Consider the following 18,820-nt stretch of genomic DNA (forward strand, 5'->3'; position numbering starts at 1 on the left):
GACATACCCTTAGGCATCATTCACATAACCGAGAAGGGATGGGGGCGTGGGCAGTAAATATTAATGGGAGTGAGGACTGGAACCCTGGTGTCCTCTATCCCAGGTGATTGCTTTAACCACCATTTAGAGTCTCATCCTTTCTTTTTCTTGCTCAATGAAATTTAAATTTGTCTACAAAGTAGGACAACTCCAACAGGAGAGATTGAGACCCCTACCCCAGGATACCTTGTGGTTAGAGCACATACCTACAGGGTCGAAGCAATTTAAATCACAGATTTGAATCATGATTTAAATGTTCAAGATGGAAACCTTGATTTCAATTTATTTTAATCTTGTTTTGCATTTGTACTTTAGTTATTTTCCTAAAAAAATATTGATTTTTTTCATTAGTTGAAAACCATTACAATACGTTCATTTGCAACTGAATATAGCCTGTATAAGAAATTTGATGCTGCTTTTTGCTAACTGGGAAGCTGCACTATGTCTATATACTCTTTTATGCAGTTATATAGCTTAACTTACATTTATTCAGATACTTAATTTTTTATCGTGTTAGAAGATGGTGAACAATGAATGTATTTCTTATTTATTAGACCAGAATGTTTTACTTCTGATTTTGTTTCAAGCTCTAAAGAAATCCAAATTCCATTAAAATGCACAAAACCAGCACTTTAGACTTTTATTAAATGAAACTACTTTACATGCAAAGATTTTTTTTAATCAAAACATGTTTGCATTTAAAAGGAACTGATTTATTAAACCAGAAAAGTATTATTTGTAACTAGTGATTTAAACTGATTTGTTTCTGGTCACTATGTCCTTCAAGATTTTAGAACTAGCAGATCTCACCCTCTCACACCTGCTTCTTATTTGTAGGTTGGAAGAAGGTAAGCTTTCCTGTTTTTCAACTCCCAGCTGGTTTCTTCTTAACTTTAAATGTACTAGTCACTGAGCTGAACTGGCTGAATAAACTGAAAAGAAGATATTCTCTGCAGCTGTAGAAGAGTCTGTTGCTGTCAAAAGCTGGTTTAACACTTGAACGAACTCTAATTCCAGGTGCTTAGCTAGTGACTTTCACCCATTCAGGGATTTCCCCTTCTTTCCAGCTTGACTGCAAACATACTTTAATATTAAATTTTGTTTTTAATTTAATTATTTTAATGTATGTAGGCCTTAACATAGATTTAATGTTGAATAGGGTTAAATTTAAAAAAAATCTAGTGTTCTGTTTGTAACAACATCTTCCGTTTTTATCCATCCTGCTCACCTGGGGTGCAGTGGGTTCAAGTTCCTGCTTTAGAGTGGGGATTCAAATCTTAATCTTTCACATTCCCCCAGCACAGGTGAGTGCTGCCTGGACTGTGTGGTGTAAGGGGGCACCACCACCATCTCTTCCTTCTTCAGGGCTTTGAGAATGGGGGCCTAAGTTTCCTTGTGAATCTAGTTCAAAAATTTGAAAGTTTCATTTTGAAAATGTTGAAATGGTTCATTTTGACATAAAAAAAATTCTTTGAAACAATTTGCCAAAATTGACACAAATTCACAAAATGTTTTGATCATCCCAGATATGCATTTTTTGGAGACAGAAATTGAAACTGAAATTTTTTTCCCCAACTGTTGTAATTACTAGTATAAAATATTTATATTTTGGAGATGCAATGTTTCCTAGTAGTTAGAGCTCTGTACTGGGACTAGGAGACCTGGGTTCTATCCTCAGCTCTGTCACTGGCCTCTGGATAGACTCCTGACTTCACTTCTGTGCCTCAGTTGTCCTGTCTCCAGATGGGACAGTGATGCCTCCTTTGTAAAGCATGTTGGGGTCTACTGATTAAAAGCACGATATAATATATATATTACTACTATATACATTTATTTATTTATGATTGGGATCTAAAACCACAGTTCTTCAAACTGTTACATGCATTTTATTTAACAGCAAGGTAGAGACTGTTTCAAATGTATGGAGCATTTTTAGGACTGGGGCTAGGAAGATATATTTTCTCCTTAAGAGATTATCTAAGACATGAGAATCATATCATCTTAGTTTTTCATGCATAATTGAGCATAATGTTTTGGGGGGAGACCCCAAAACCTCAACTAGGCATTCAAAAAATCCAGAATTGTAGTATTGAGTTAAATAATTCATCTCTATCTTATCAGTACTCACCATCTAACTAGATGAAAAATTAAAAAAAATCTTTAACTTCAGCATTATGATAAAAATCCAAATTTTTTGGTCCTTGCTAAGATATAATTTTGATGGATAGAATCAAGTCCCTGTAGCCAAAAGCTATAAAATCTGCACCAACAAGCTTAATGATGTTACTTAAATTCTTGTTGTGGGTAAACTGCTGGTGTCCCCCTGTTGTTGCCATGGCTTTCTGACTTCCTATCCAGAGCATTACATGTATGTAAGTGGGCAGGCCCCAGAGGTGTGGCAACAACTCGCACTTTGATTTTCAAAAATCAGCTCTGCTCCCTTTAGTCAAACTGCTAGTAACCATCTGTACTTCAGGAAATAAGAACTCATGATGGTCTCATTGGGTGACCCATGAGTGGTCACAAATGTTTAAATAGCCCTTTGTGTTTAAGATGCAATTTAATTGTAGTTTTAAGAGAGCTGTTTTCAAAAACATAAAAATCCTGACATGAATACAAAGACTGTGACTGCTGTTGCATTCAGGAGTTGAGGATTACAATAACTACTGGATTTCTTTAGTTGTACTATCACTGGCCATGGAAGGCCACGTCCTGCCAGCAAGCACTGACTTAAAACTAATGGAAGGAAAGAAGTTCTGTATAATTTGAATTTGATCTTTATGGTGTTGGTATATATTCAAATGAAATGGTCAGTATTTGTTAGAACCCTTTGTGCTACAGTATGTATTGATAGATGAGCATAATGGCTCCATGGTTTGAATTCACAATATATATTTACAGGGTGGTGTTATATCAAAGGTCTGTGTTACTGTCAGCAAAGATTTGTACAGTCCACTGTCTGTTGATGTGTATAATTAATGTAATCGATTTTCAAAGGAATTTCGGGTTAATGCCTAAGTCTTCAAGAATTTTGGAGGCCTAAATTCACATCTTCCATAGAACGCTGTGAAATGGGGTTGGGTCTCCTAATGTCTGGAACAGGATGGGAGACAACCCTGTTCCCCTAGAGGTTAACCGTCACATGAGAGGAGGGTGGTGGAATCTCAAAGACTATCTGGGACCAGTACTGGGTGGGGGACAGATGACCGTTCTTAAATAGGTGGAAATGATTAAGGAAGTAGTGATGACGTGCATTGAATAAGTTATTGCTGGATATTTCCCATATGAGTTACGTTAATAAAGTTGTGGCCTAATTAAACCGCATCGCTGGCATCTTATCTCTCTTCTTGCATGTCTGGGACAAAGATTTGATAGACCTTTTTTTATGATACAAACCATCTAAATACTTACTTAAATCCATAAATATGTAGCGCAAAATCTTCAGATATGAATACTTCGATTTTTTTGCTACTAAAAGTAGTTAAATCACCTATGTTCAAAGAAAATTATTGTAAAATTAGAGATTTAGTTAATGATCAAGCTTTCTTAGCATGCCCTTCTGCTATACGGAGGCATTTCAAAGACAAAGCATAGCGAGTTCAAGAATAGTTTTAACCCTGTTAAACTTCTTGTGATCTTGTCAGATAACTTGCATTATTAGAAGAGGTTATGGTTTGCTTACTTTCCTTGTTGACTATAGCAAACAAATAACATGGATCTGCTAAGTGCCTCTTTGTTCCCTAGGTTTGTACCATCAGATGAAAAGAAAAAACAAGGCTGTCAACGAGAAAATGAAACTTTAATACAGAGAAGGAAGGACCAGATGCAGCCTGGGGGCACAACAGTCAGCGTTACTGTACCTTATCGAGTGGTAGACCAGCCTCTGAAACTTATGCCACAAGATTGGTAAAGCAGAACTGCTTTTTTGAATTATTTTTTTACACGTTTAGTTCTCTTTTTCAGAACAAGAACACAGATCTTGAAATGAGCTAATAAAATAACTCCAAGCTAATTGGTGCATAAAACATTAACAAATGTGTGTAGAAATGGCTGGATAGCAATTATATAGGAACTTGTTCCTTTCAGGTTATGATCTTTCAATGATATAAACAATATTCCTGGCTTATCCCATATTTTTTGTTTGAAACCCTCCAGGAGTATGAAAGTATCACTCCAATTGTTCAGGATCAGAGCTACTGTATTACTTAATTTACTCAAACATGTTGCATCTCTGAAAGAAAAATCCTTGTCTATAGCCAATCTTTCTGAATTTTATTTGGAAGGGAAAATGTTGGGGCCTTATACTTCTGACTCTAAATTTAAAAAAAAAAAAAAAAAAAAAGAAGCTGGAAACAGATTGCATCAGCTTTAAGCTAATGTGCATAATGGTCAGAAACAATGACATAGGCTTCAAGATGGAGCTCTGTGAAGGGGGAGAGCCAGTCAAGGGGGATCTTTTTGCAAATGTGTCATAGGTTTGTTTGTTTAACCTGCAGACCCGTTTGTGAGGGCCTGTAAAAAGATGAAACAGTATCTGTCAGTACTTTTACACTCCAGGAGGGTTTGTAAAAAGACAACCCTTTAGTATTGATTAATCAAATAACCAATATTCTTTCTTTATCCTCCCAGTTTAAGAATATTTAAGGCATGTACAAGACCTAGTGGTCTGTAACATTCAAAGCAGGCTGTTAAAAGGAAATAAGATCTAACACTCCAGATAATTAGGCATTCTCTGTTGGGAGCAGCAGGCAAATAGAAAACAATAATAGCTGCTGAAGTACCAAAAGGCAGCTTGCATCTTCAGTGGACCGTAAACATTTTTGACAAAGGTAAAGCCGTCTTCATGATTGATTTCCCAGAGTGGAATCAGTGATAGGGAATTAATGTTAAAGTTTTATTGTTTCAACTTTGTAACAGCTAATGTGAGAAATGTTTTTTAAGTGTATAGCCTTGTGTTTTTATCATTTCAGAGACCTGATTATTTTTCTTCATTGGGGTTTTGAAATCCTTACAATAATGTACATTTATAAATAAACCCATAATCTAATTCCTAATGTGGTCGTGCTTAGAGACCTCAGCCCTATTGCTGTACAAATGTATAGCAAAGAGACAATACCTGTCCCAAAGAACTTGCTGTTTGTGAACTTTATCTTCTGTATTAACAGTGAATAGATTTTTCTTAGACTACAGGTGGTAGTTGCATATACTCATTAAAAGTGCACTTTGAAAATGTAGGTTAAATTGTTGCAGCTGTCTCTCCTGTTGCAATGAGCTTTTTGTATTAAAGTTTAAAGTATGTGCTGAATAAGCATTTTTAAATTGCTACATCTCCTTTAGTTTACAATACAATTCATAGGGGATTTTCTTTTAAATTCCAAAGCATTTTAAAGAAACCCTAAACAGTAATCTCAAGAAATGAACAGGATTTGCTTTCTGATAAATACAAAATTTGAAATTGAGCTGCATACAACAAAAAGCAGACATGAAGTCCAGAAATATTACATACAAAAATAGTGTGTTAATGCTGAAGAGACTTGCATGTGGAAAAAGCAGCTGTTTTGGAAGTACAGCAGTCATTAATGTGCTATAACAGTGACATTATGAAGAGAAACTATGTTAATGTACGATGCTTTCCTCACAGTAGTGTTGACAGCAACCTGTCTCATATAAATAATTGAGATTTTTTTTTCCTTTTAGGAATTTACAGTGACTAAAAGCTTAAGTCCTTTAATGTGTGTGTCTCCTTCTCCTTTATTTATAGGGACCGTGTAGTCGCGGTGTTTGTTCAGGGTCCTGCTTGGCAGTTCAAAGGCTGGCCATGGCTATTGCCTGATGGATCCCCTGTTGATATTTTTGCAAAAAGTAAGCTTCTAGTTACAGATAAATGCTCTTACATGCTTTTATCATCAGTACATACTTACCAATAGTTCAGGTTTGGCTGGGAGTGTTATGGGATTTGGATGTGGTAGGGAGCTAGTGCCTTGGCACCGTTGGCAAGTATAGCTCTTGCTCTCTGCAGCTCTCTCTCCTCCAGGAAATGAACTCGCATGCTGGCTTCTTCCACACCTCTTCAGGAAAACAAGTTTTTCAGAAAGGTAGATTTCTTGAAGATGAGGGAGCTGTTGCTACAGAGCAGTTGGCTTCTGTTCCACTTCTGGGAGACCCCTGAGTGGCTCAAACCTCTCTGGTTTCTCTTTACCCCCAGAAACACTGATAACATGTTCACTAAGTCTGAGCTCCGAATCTTCCTTGAGAAGGTGGTTTGCTGTTACAGAACTGCTCCTCCTCCTAGCCTTCACCCAGGCAGGGACCACTGAGGGTCACCAGATGTCCTGATTTTATAGGGAGAGTCCTGATTTTGGGGTCTTTTTTTAATATAGCCTTCTATTACCCTCCATCCCCATCCCGATTTTTCACATTTGCTGTCTGGTCATCCTAGGACCATCAGACAACTTCTCTTTTCATTTACTCCAAGACAGCCCAGCAACATCCCTCCACCCCAACCCAGCAACTCCTAGAAATCTTGCTGCTTCATAAAGTTCACAGTCCTCACCAGTTGTTTCTGAAATAGCAAGTGCACAAGTTTGCATTTTTTCCGTTCTGACAAATGCCCTAAAATGTAGAGCATTCCAGGGTTACAACCTCTCTCTCCCGTCCCCCCCCAGATTCCAGTACTTGTCATGGATGGGTTAAGTCTGTTTGTATTTTGCTATGTGTATTTTATAAACACAGCATTTGTATAAAATAAGATGTCTTCCTAAAACTTTAAGCTCTGACATAGGTAAAGCTACTTCTCAGATACAAGCTAGATGAAAGGCAGTTAGTCTGCTGATATTTGATCGTAGCAGGCCCTGGATTTAGACCTCTTTGCGACCAGGAATTTGCCTAGTGTGGCTTGAGGCCAGTGCTGTTCGCTTACATGGGCAAGCACAAACGGATGCTTGCTCTTCTGATTGCGACATGTGGAGCAACATCGAAGGAAACTCCAGGCCTCTACTGCTTCTGATCTGTACTCCCATCCCACTCCCTGCTGCTGTTGCAGGTGGATTGAGTGATTTAAATCTGCAGTGGCAAACCTCAATTTAAATCCGTTTTAATCAGCATTTTCATTTATACTTCAGTTATTTTCTACAGAAAGATGCATTCTCATTCGCTGATATAATTGTTAAAACACGTTGATTTACATCTAAAAACAGCCTTTACACTAGATTTGGTACGTCGTCTTGGTACCTGGGAGGGAACACTATAACTATATATTTTTATTTAAGCAATTATATAGCCTAATATTTTCAGATGCTTAACAACTGTGTTTTTAGTATGTTAGAAAGTGGTGAATGATGATTTACTACTTTACTACTGGATAATTAACTCTTTGCTCATGATTTGTGTCAAATTGCATTAGAATGGTAGCTGGAGTTTAATTAAACACACAAACAGCATACTTATTTATTTTATTTAAATGTTTTAAGAGATTATAAATTTAGGCCTTAAGAGATTTTGTATTAAATTCGTATTTCATTTTAAACAGGTTTATTTGTAAAAAGAAACGCTTACTATAATTTAAACAACAATCAAAAAATCATTGATTTATATCCACCCTGCGTTGTTGCTACAGCCTTCAGGGTGAGAATCCTCTTCCTCTTCACCCCTAAACACACACACACTCAGTCTTGCCCTGTGTTTTCTGAGCTATAGTTAAAAATCCCTAGATCCTGCTACCACAGCCCTAGTCGAGGCAAGAAGAGAGTAGTGAGTTGGTGGAAGAGAAATGAGGGAGAGGATGCTAGTTGAGAAAAAGAAACAAGACTGAGGGAGAGGAATGAGAGTTGAGAACATGAAGGGCGCTCATTATGGAGAAAGGAAAGCGTGAAAGCGAAAAAAGTGACAAGTTAACAGTAGGCACTGAAAATGAAAGAGGAAAAGGAATAACTCAGTAAGCTACGCCAGAAAACGTCCTTGGCCCGAAGAGTTTAGTCTGAAGGCACAAACTAAGACAGGTTTGTGAGAGTACAACATACAGTGTGTTGTCTGTCTGTCTGTCTAAGATACATACATGTGTTCAGATTGAAAGGGGAATGTGATTACTTTTCTCCCGGCTCATAAAAGTACTTCTGAAAAGCAAACTTTTTTTTAACCTTAGAAATGCACCAGATTGCCTCACATGCCAGATATTTCAAAAATATTTTCCTGAAAAAGAATATATCTAGATCTTCCTACAAGAGCTTTATTCCATCTTCCAAACAAGCTACTTAGTATTTTCTGGGCTATTCAAAAGAGTGAGTGCTGGCTGTTTCTACCTGCTACTCTGGCTCCATTTATCATTTTGCCCTTACACAATCTCTTTAATAGCCTAACTAAATATGATCAGCAGCTTCTGCACCAGTCCATTATCTAACCTGTAATCTGTCAGCATTTACAGAAGCTAAAAGCTGTCAGAGGCAACCTGGCCCACTTCCAGAATGACAATTAACAGAGATTTAAAGCTGGTTAATGTAGATTGAAATTTTGGAAAATAAGAAGTTGATCGCCATAAAATCTAAGCAAATTGATCTACATGCATGTAGTAAATCATGGATTAGACTATACCCAGATCACATCAAACTAGTTTTACTATCTCGGTCACTTTATGCTGGTTAAAATCCTGTAAAGTTTCATGAATGGCTACTAGCCAATACTATACTACAAGCATGGAAAATAACTCAAAAGGCTGCAAACTTAATAAAATGGAATGAAGTAATCTTCAGTGCACGTTATTAGTCTGTGGAACTACCTTCTGCAGGATATTAAGGCAAATATTGTAGCTTCGGCATTTGAGATTGGAGATTTGAACTGAGTAGCATGTACAGTTAAACCTTGTAATTTTATCATGGACCTAGGTTATCAGTTCTCATGTCTAAGAAATCTCCCTTCTCTGCTCCTGTATTCCACAACTACATGTACGGTAGAAGGCGGGGGCTGATGCTTTTCTGAAGGGTCCAACATTCTCCACTGTTGGCAACAAGATAATAGACTAAATGGACCACTGATCCAGTGTAGCATAAGCAGTTTATATGGTCTCAGCTTTTTCTGAATCACAGCCTTTTTATTTTAGTTGTAATTTCAAATAAGAAATCAAATTCTATAAAATCCTCTTGAAAAACCAACAAATGTGAACTGGAAGCACACTGCAGATTCTGAACTGTTAGTTTTGACTTTTTCTATTTGTAGACTATAGATATACTGTATCTAAGTGACTGTGTTACTTTAGTTGCTGTCATATCAAAGTACGCAAAGACTTTATGAAAACCATGTGTCTGTCTATTCGTGTACCTAACCCCCAGTTAAATTAATTCCCTTCTGGGTTGGAGTGCAGCATTTGTTGAACACCAAAGCAAAGTTAGACCATTTAGGACAGGAAATGCATCAGAATATCTTATCAAGTTGAAGTTGCAGGGGTAATTTTAAATATTAAAGACTGGATGTAATATCTAAATTGGAATTTGGCCAAAAGAGACAGGTAACTTCCCTACTATTGCAAAATAATACCATGGAGTGAGTGTGTGTGTGTATTTAATACTATGGTCAGTTCTTAGGTTTTATGTAATGCCCAAGAAACAGCACTTCCAATAGCATAGTGTCTCTTAATGTCATGTTGGTGCATTAGCCAAGTACCAGCTCAGAGGTAAGTGTCCTCCACGTAAACATTAAAAACACTTCCTGCAGCACCTTAGGGTTACCTTGGAGTTCTATTGTAACATTGATTGGGACTGACATAAAATAATTTGAGATCTGATGAAATCACAGCATAAGATACCATTTATACAAATTAATATGTAAACGGTGAATATTATCTTGCTACTATTATCAGAGTGCTCAATTCATGACAAGAGCCACCCACAGGAATGCTGATACTGAACAGGGTAGCACTATTCAGATCTGTGGCTACCCACAACAACAACAGTGTGAGAGCAGTACTCTTCTTTGACAGGATGGAGCAGCAGCTGTAGTACAGAATAAAAGGTCTGGTGGTCACTACTTGTGCATCAATGTAACAAAGTGTTGTAATGGGTCCAAGAGTCTCAGCTCTGATAAACGCTGCATTATGTCTTCAGTAGACGTCAGTAATAAGAAGTGAAGCAAGCCTAGAGAGAAGGCAACAGCCTAGAGAGGGAGGCAGAATCCTACTATATATTTGTGTGGTATTTGAAGTTAAAAACTCAACCTCAGATGTACACACTCAGGCCTGGTCTGCACTGGGAGCGGGGGGATCAATCTAAGTTATGCAACTCCAGCTATGTGAAAAATGTAGCTGAAGTCGATGTACTTAGACCTACTCACCGCAGTGTCTTCGCTGTGGTGAGTCGACTGCTGCCGCTTCCCCGTCTACTCTACCTGCTCCTCTTGCAGTGCTGGAGTACAGGAGTCAACGGGAGAGCGCTCGGGGGTCAATTTATCGTGTCTAGTCTAGACATGATAAATTGAGCCCCTCTCAATCGATTGCTGCCGTCTGATCTGGCTGGTAGTATAGGTATACCCTAAGACAGAGCAGTTGTAATAAGGGGGGGGGAAAGGAGGCGGATCCTGCTTCTGGGAGGGAAATAATGTGAACACAACATAACAAGAATCCTACTACTGGATCTGCATCCTTGTTTTATGTTAATTCTAGCAGGCTACTGAGTAAAGCAATGCTATTTTCATTTCTTTCGATTATTTTATTGACCTCTATAGTGTTCAGAAAATTAATGCTTTTGCACTGAGTCGAAATAACTAGTTCATGTAGGCTAATAGATTTACAGTGCAGAGGATTGTTTATGTAAAATACAAAGTTAAATTTATGCAAACTAAATGTCCGCCTAGTAGTTCACTTTCAAGCAACTCAGGTTGCTGCATAGACATCCATTAAACGATCAAGATGGCTTCAAAAAGGTTTGGTTTACTGATTTACATCTTGGGACAGCTCAGAAATGGCCAAATAGAATGTCAGTTCCCTCCCAAAAATTGCATTTGACTTGAATTCAGCTCAACGAGCTATTTTTCCAAGAATCTGTGTGCATTAAAGCTAGGGACTGCCACCTCACCCATAATCATAGCATTGCTACTATGATATATATAGAGTTGGGTCATGGATCCCATATGTAGACATGGCTGTGTGTCCTTAAATTACGTTTTCTGGTGTGCATTCTTAACTGTGAAGAATTTTTGTTTTGTCCAATGAGGATGATTCTATAATGTAAACTCAGGATTATAATCTAACTGTTGCTTTCTTGCATCCTGTAGTTAAAGCTTTCCATCTCAAGTATGATGAAGTACGTCTAGATCCAAATGTACAGAAATGGGATGTGACAGTATTAGAATTAAGTTATCACAAACGGCACTTGGACAGACCAGTATTCCTACGTTTCTGGGAAACTTTGGACAGGTAAATATGCTGAAAAGCTTTTACTCTGAGTTTTTTGTGGGGAGGGAGAGTAAGGTATCAAGGAAATTGTATATCTTAGAAAGATCCAAGCTATAGCTTGGAGACAAAATACTGCTTGCTATTCATGATAATGGCGCTGCAAAGCCACCTTAAATGGGCAGAAAAAGTACAGATAGACCGAGGGGGAATAACCAATCTTTCTGGAATGAAAAGTGTCAGTTTAATTCAAAAGAGTGAGACATTAAAGCTGCTACTAAACCATCTACTAATACTAAGTCCATACCTACAGTTTTTTCATAATGTAAAGAAGGAGCTTGAGGAACAAGTCTTATGAACAATTTCCCATGTGGCAGTTCAATAAACGTTAGGAAAACAGATGAGCCTATTGTATCAATGTGTAAGTTTACTTTGATTTTGATACTGTGATTGTTTAACAGCAAAATACTTAAACAATTAAGGCTGGGATTTTCAAAACTGCCTAAGGCACCTAAATCCCATTGAAGTTAGAATTCAGGCTTCTCTGAAAACCCCAGTGAAATCACTCATTTCCAAACTTTATTCTTGTATCTCCCCATCAGCATTGTCAAGGTTCCTTCCCCACTCTGAACTCTAGGGTACAGATGTGGGGACCTGCATGAAAACCCCCTAAGCTTATTTTTACCAGCTTAGATTAAAACTTCCCCAAGGTACAAACTATTTTACCTTTTGCCCTTGGACTTTATTGATGCCACCACCAAGCGTCTAACAAATATATAACAGGGAAAGAGCCTGCTTGGAAACATCTTTCCCCCCAAAATCCTCCCCAAACCCTACACCTCCCCACACCCTACACGGCTTGATAAAAATCCTCACCAATTTGCATAGGTGAACACAGACCCAAACCCTTGGATCTTAAGAACAATGAAAAAGCAATCAGGTTCTTAGAAGAAGAATTTTAATTGAAGAAAAAGTAAAAGAATCACCTCTGTAAAATCAGGATGGTAAATACCTTACAGGGTAATCAGATTCAAAACATAGAGAATCCCTCTAGGCAAAACCTTAAGTTACAAAAAGACACAAAAACAGGAATATACATTCCATTCAGCAGAACTTACTTTATCAGCCATTTAAACAGAACAGAATCTAATGCATATCTAACTAGATTACTTACTAAGTTCTAAGACTCCATTCCTTTTCTGTTCCTGACAAAAGCATCACACAGACAGAGAGAACCCTTTGTCTCCCCCGCCCCCATGTCCCCCCCCCAGCTTTGAAAGTATCTGGTCTCCTTTTTGGTCAGGTGCCAGCGAGGTTATCCTAGCTTCTTAACCCTTTACAAGTGAAAGGGTTTTTCCTCTGATCAGGAGGGATTTTAAAGGTGTTTACCCTTCCCTTTATATTTATGACAAACATTTTCCAGAAATAACAGCACAGATGTTTCTAAAGGCTTCCCAGAAATGACTGATCAAAGTGAACTTTAGATTCTTTTTCTTATAGTCTTAGAACTTCAGATGTAATTTAATGTCTTCAGTAAGGCATTTGACAGAATCTCACATTACATTCTCATAAGCAAATTACAGAAATGTGCTCCAGATGAAATTACTGGGTACAAATTTGTGGGTACAAAACTATTTGAAAGACTGTACTCAGAGTAATTATCAATGGTGTGCTGTCAAACTGGGGGAACATATCTCTTGGGGTCCGATAGGGGTCTGTCCTGGGTCCAGTACTAGGCAATATTGTCATTAATGACTTGGGTGATGGAGTGGAGTATGCCCATATAATTTGTGGATGACATCAAGGAGGGGAGGGATTGCTTGTACTTCAGAGCACAAGATTAAAATTCAGAACTACTGTGGCAAATTGGTCTTTGAAATCAACAAGATGAGATTCAGTAAAGATGAATGCAAAGTACTGTTCTTAGAAGAAAAAAATCGAATGTACAATTACAAAATGGGGAATGGCTGGCTAGGCAGTTATACTGATTAAAAGAATTTGGGGGTTAGTGGATCACAAATGGAATATAAGTCAATGTGATGCAGTTGCAAAAAAGGCTAATATCATTCTGGGGTGCATTAACCGGGGTGTTGTAAGAAAGACATGGAAGTGCCACTCTACTTGGCACTAGTGAGGCCTCAGCTGGAGCACTGTATCCAGTTTTGGGCACCACACTGGAGAGAGTACAGAGGAAAGCAACAGAAATGATGAAAGGCTTAGAAAATCTGATTCATGAGGAAGTATTAAACCAAAACGGGGCAAGTTTAGTCTTCAGAAAGAAAAAAAAGATGGGGCGTGGACCTGACAAGTTTTCAAATATGTTAAGGGCTGTTATAAAGAGGATGTGACCAATTGTTCTGTATGTAGGACAAGAAGTAATTGGCTTAATCTACAGCAAGGGAGATTTAGGTTATATATTAGGAAAAACTTTAACTGTAAGGATAACAAAGCTCTGGAATAGGCTTCCAAGAGAAGCTGTGGAATCTGTCATTGGAGGTTTTTAAGAACAGTTTAGATGAACACCTGTAAGCAGGATGGTCTAGGTTTACTTGATCCTGCCTCAGAGGAGGGGACTGGACTAGATGACCTTTCAAGGTCCCTTCCGGCACTCCATTTCTGTGATCTATAAACCAAGCCAGAGTTCCCTAAGAGGAAACATTTGACTGTTCTTCCTTCAGGCATGGGGAACGCAGCATTATACAGAACTTTTATGACTCGTGAAGAATCTTTCTTTTTCTATCTTTTAACATTTGTTATGGTCTAAGAATTAAGTTTTAAAAGAATTTTACTTTTTTCCCTACTGTGCAGCTTTGTTCCTTGAATGAACACTTTCTATAACTACCAGAAAATCTGTTAATGCTGTTTTTTGTTAACATTGCAGGTACATGGTAAAACACAAATCCCATTTGAGATTCTGAATCCTCTGGCTACCATTCATTTCCTGAAACGTGATTGAGAAATATGAAAGGTGCTCCAGTTTGGAGACTAAGGCTCTCACTGTATGCATTTGTCAGGAACTTTACAAATGAAGAAAGGATCACAGTTTAATCTTTTATAAGGTCTTGTTTGGATGCTTCGTGCTATGGCAGGTTGATACCTGCTGTTATTACAAGCAAAAGTGTTTTCCTTAAAACTATTTTTTTAATAATGTTAGCCTTCTAGCCTGCAAATCAAATTGTATATTTTGATAGCAGCAGTTTCTTCCCCATTTTGTTAAGTTAGCAAAATTTTTAAACAGTATGTTTTTGTTCCTCATTAGAAAATAGGTGGATCTTCACTGAAGGTTACAGTGTGTGTGTGTGTATGTGTGTGTGTATGTTATGAGGCTTTCAAAATGACTTTGCTTCTGAGTTTAGCTCTGGTTTCCTTTGCTTTATTGTTTCACTTACTGAAAATATTTTGTTGTAAATGGTATTACGTTTTAGTCTATAGGACTTGCAAAACTAGGCAAAGTGACAATTGTTTTGGATAAATCAAAATGTCAACCTGTATATGTACTGTATATTCTGTTTTGTTGAAAAAGGGATGGTGAAAAATCAAGAACCACTTCTTTGGGCTTATAATATTCCAGTTTACCAAATCTTTAAACTTTATTACAAATACATTCAAGTAAAGTTAACACAGAATGTCCATCCTCCATTCAGATCCTTTAATGTAAAACTTAGTGTGTATGTGTACACTACCGCCTGTCAAATACTTTATATATGAGAGTCCAAACATTGTATAGACTAAACAATGAATAGAACGGGGGAGAGTTTGCTTTTTTTTTAAGTCACCATACAGAATTAATACTTTTGATGCCAGTACATTAGATAACCTCTTATGTTGTCCCTTGTGACAAAAGTAGCCCAAGCCTTGTCTCCAGGAGTTGCCATTTTCTGATCTGAGCAGCTGGAGCCTTCCAGCAGTACTGCGCTTGTACTCAAAATAAACCTACTCCAGTTACCAAAGAACACATTTGCTTGATCTAGGTTATGAGTATAACTAAGGCAAGAAAACACTGGTATTTGTATGAGTTTATGGTAACTACTTACTTTGACATAATATAGTATACCAGTTGATATAATAGAATGATTAAATACTATAACATACATATTATATTTCTGCTCTTAAAATTCTGAACCATGTTTCTTATGCTTTGCATTTGAGGTTTGACAAAAGTAAAATATTCTACGTATTCATTTTTCTTTTGCTTTTATTTCACATTTTATCTTCATTTTTTTAATCTAACTGGCAGCCTAGCTCCTACAGAAGTTTTGGAACCATACTGGCATACCAGGCCTCTGAGGTCCCAATGGCTTTGGTGATAGGTAACATTTTCATCTCAACTGTTCTAAGACTACAATTTTTAAATTTAAAACTACACAAAATAAAAACCTCCCAATTCTCATTTTTTCGTAGCAGATAAAATCCACATCAGTAGTACTAAGAGTGGAGTTTTGAATAGATATCACAAAATCACTGGGAAGAGCAAACAATTCAAGACTGTAAAATAGTTAAATAAAATCCTTTCAGAAAAGTTCCTTTAACTGGTTTAAGTGGTTTGGTCAGATCCAGGTCACTGACTCTCCCACTAAATTTTGTTTCACAGAATTAACCAGAATTTTCCTTTCTTTGTTTCTCTTAACCTTGAGATAAAACTAGGGAACAGTTGTCAGTAGCGCAGCACTTTTACTGTGAAGAAATGATCAATATAATTTGGGGTTTCATACTGCCGAAGTTGTGGGGCATCTAATAGTTCTGTTTCTGCTGCTCAGAAATGGGAAATTTTGTAGAGTTAGTCAGTATTATGTATGTAGGCAATGTACTTAGTTTTTAAAAGACTACTGTAATGGGCAGCAGCCAGTTTTCCCACAAGGTTTTGGTATATACATATACTGCTCACATGCATTATAATTTGCAGATTATACTGTTGTTTTTAAATATGGTACGTCCAATTGACATTTTCTCTTCTCCATCCTCTGTTTGTTGTGTTACGTGTTAAAAGCACATGGTGTTATAGCTCATCAGTCAGTCTCAGACCCTGCAATGCTTGGGCTCAATGTGGCACACTGGAGGACAGCCTGATTCTGATTTCACTTACACTGGTGTACACCCATTGGAGTCAGTGGAGTGATGCAGGTGTGAAACTGACAGGAGAGCAGAATGTGTGAAATCTGTTGGGCGAACTGTACCATTATTTGTGGATTCAAAGCCAGACTTTTAATATTTTGGAATTTTCTATTTGCAAAATAATGTGATTACGATCTAAAACGTATTTATGAAGGAGATGGCACTTTTAGGTCTCTTCATTCATCACGGTAGTGAGGTATCTATCTAAGTCATTGTGCAACTAGTTGCCTTCACTGGGAGTTGGATCAGGTCCTCACAGAATAGCTCTCCTGGGTCTCTCTCTATGTACATTTATACACACATTATGAAACTACTTGGACTTAAAGTTTAGCCATATAGCATCATTTTACAACAGATCAGGTGTTTGATATCACTTTATGCTTAATTTATCTACAAATTAATGAATTGTAAGGAAAACTGGTACCAGGAACTGGAAGAAGCTGTACTATGTGCCATTTGTTTAGGTGAGCTGCATTCCTACTGGTGAGCAGTTTTAAGAGCTTGCAGTGCTGAGACGTGTACAAATTGTGTAAACTGTATTGAAAATTAAAATGTATAAGTGAGAATGTGAGCTATTTTACTGACTGTCATTTTACTGAAAAGTTAAATGACACAAGCAGTATGGGGTTCAAATATCAAATTGACTGTTTCCTCTCTCTTCTGTGTAGTACTGTTTTAATAATCAAAACTGCTTTGAAATAGCTAAACAAAAACACCTCTACTATCATTGTTTAAAAAGTACTAAAGCAAGATGGAAACTAGCTTACAGTGTGATATTCAGGGTTCCATACTGCCAGGGTTTAAAAAAAGGACAGCAATATTATAGCTGCCAATAGGGACCTTTTGAAATACTGATTTATATTAACAATATTACTGCTTTATAATTTATACAAAGTAAGAACTGTCTGTACACTACTTGAGCTTTCTGAATGCTGCAGTGAACAAAGTGGCAGAAGCAGATTTCTTTAGTCAATGCAGAGGTAATTTCTTTTTAAATAGACTTGTATACCTGAAGAAATAACGGATCAGCACCTTCAACTGAATAGGCTTAACTACTATAAAGTTATTGGCAGGGAATTTTTTTTCTATCAAGATAATTCTACAAGGATGTGCTAAAATCCAGTGCTTGAGCTACATGATTTATAGAACTATTCTACAATACTGTAAACTTCTTATTTTTGAATACAGATAAGGAGTAATATGTGGGAAGTGTACTATGTATTAAGTTCATAAGGAGCTGAACCTATGATCAAGGATAATGCGATATATGATGTCAGATAAATGTTTATCTGAACAGCACATTTGTTTTTGGCTTTCATTCTGTGTTCAATCAGTGTATAAAATATTACTGTTCTCGTCAATGACTTTAAAAAATGTTTTATTGATCTAACTTTTCATTCTCATGCCCAGAGAAATATGCACTTAGTTGCTAATACTTGCGAACACTGTACAAAAATAAGCTGGTCAAAATTAATGGATTAGATGGTGGGTTTAAAATTTAATGTTGTGAAGCTGTGCTTATTTTAATTCAAAAGCCATAACTAATGCCAACTACTTTATTAAACCAATGTGTTCATGAAAAATTAAAAATCCCTGCCTGAAGAAATTGTTGGCCTAACAGGTTAAAGTTCACCTGGAATGCTAAAAGAAATAATTTGTGGGAAAAATGTGCCATATAGATTGGATTCTGTGAATATCAAATTGTAGCTCTGTAAATTATGTAGCACCTGTTTTTTAAGGAACTGTGGTCCTGTTAGTTTCTTTTGTCTGGACAGATACATGCTTCATTAGAAATTGTAAGTACACATTTATTTTTTTGGTTTGCTGTGCAGTCATTTTCGTTACCTGAAGACCTTTAACATTGTATGTATATCCTGAGGTAATAAGGAGTGGAAGGAAATCATTTAAAATGTGAAGAGGTTGGAGTGAAGCTCCTTCCTTTTGGCAGTATAAGCATGGTGTGCTGAGTCCAACAATCCTCTTCTTGGCGCCAGCGAGTACAAAGAATACTGCAAGGTAACTTGTATGGGAGGGCTGCTGTTGACTTCCATGACTTTCAATTTTTTCTCTGCTGGTGAGAAATATAATTGCTGTAAACTCAGAGGAAATGGGTATTTATTGAAGCAGAAAATATTTTGGTAAGAAGCAAATGCTGACAGGCAGTGTTTCCAAGTTGATTTCACTGCATTCATTTTTCTTTAAACAGAAGTTGTTTTAAGATTTGTAAATGAGTGCAGATCTAAAGAATATTTTCAAATGTTTGAAATTTAAATCCATTAACTAGTTTACATGTAA

The 18,820-nt window shown here is 37.1% G+C and overlaps 1 protein-coding gene across 2 annotated transcripts in view; it reads left to right on the forward strand.

Annotated features, from left to right (window-relative positions):
- The window catches only part of CDC73 (cell division cycle 73), a 164,333-nt gene extending 146,509 nt beyond the window's left edge, over positions 1 to 17,824 (forward strand). For both annotated transcript variants that reach the window (XM_073356725.2, XM_073356726.2), the window contains 4 exons: positions 3,784 to 3,945; positions 5,801 to 5,901; positions 11,296 to 11,437; positions 14,295 to 17,824. In XM_073356725.2, coding sequence (XP_073212826.1) covers positions 3,784 to 3,945; positions 5,801 to 5,901; positions 11,296 to 11,437; positions 14,295 to 14,331 — 442 coding nt within the window. In that variant the 3' untranslated portion in view covers positions 14,332 to 17,824. The remainder of the gene's footprint in view (positions 1 to 3,783; positions 3,946 to 5,800; positions 5,902 to 11,295; positions 11,438 to 14,294) is intronic.
- Positions 17,825 to 18,820: the final 996 nt, after the last annotated feature.

The sequence above is a fragment of the Lepidochelys kempii genome, chromosome 8 (assembly GCF_965140285.1).
Source record: "Lepidochelys kempii isolate rLepKem1 chromosome 8, rLepKem1.hap1, whole genome shotgun sequence".
Classification (NCBI taxonomy): Eukaryota; Metazoa; Chordata; order Testudines; family Cheloniidae; genus Lepidochelys; species Lepidochelys kempii.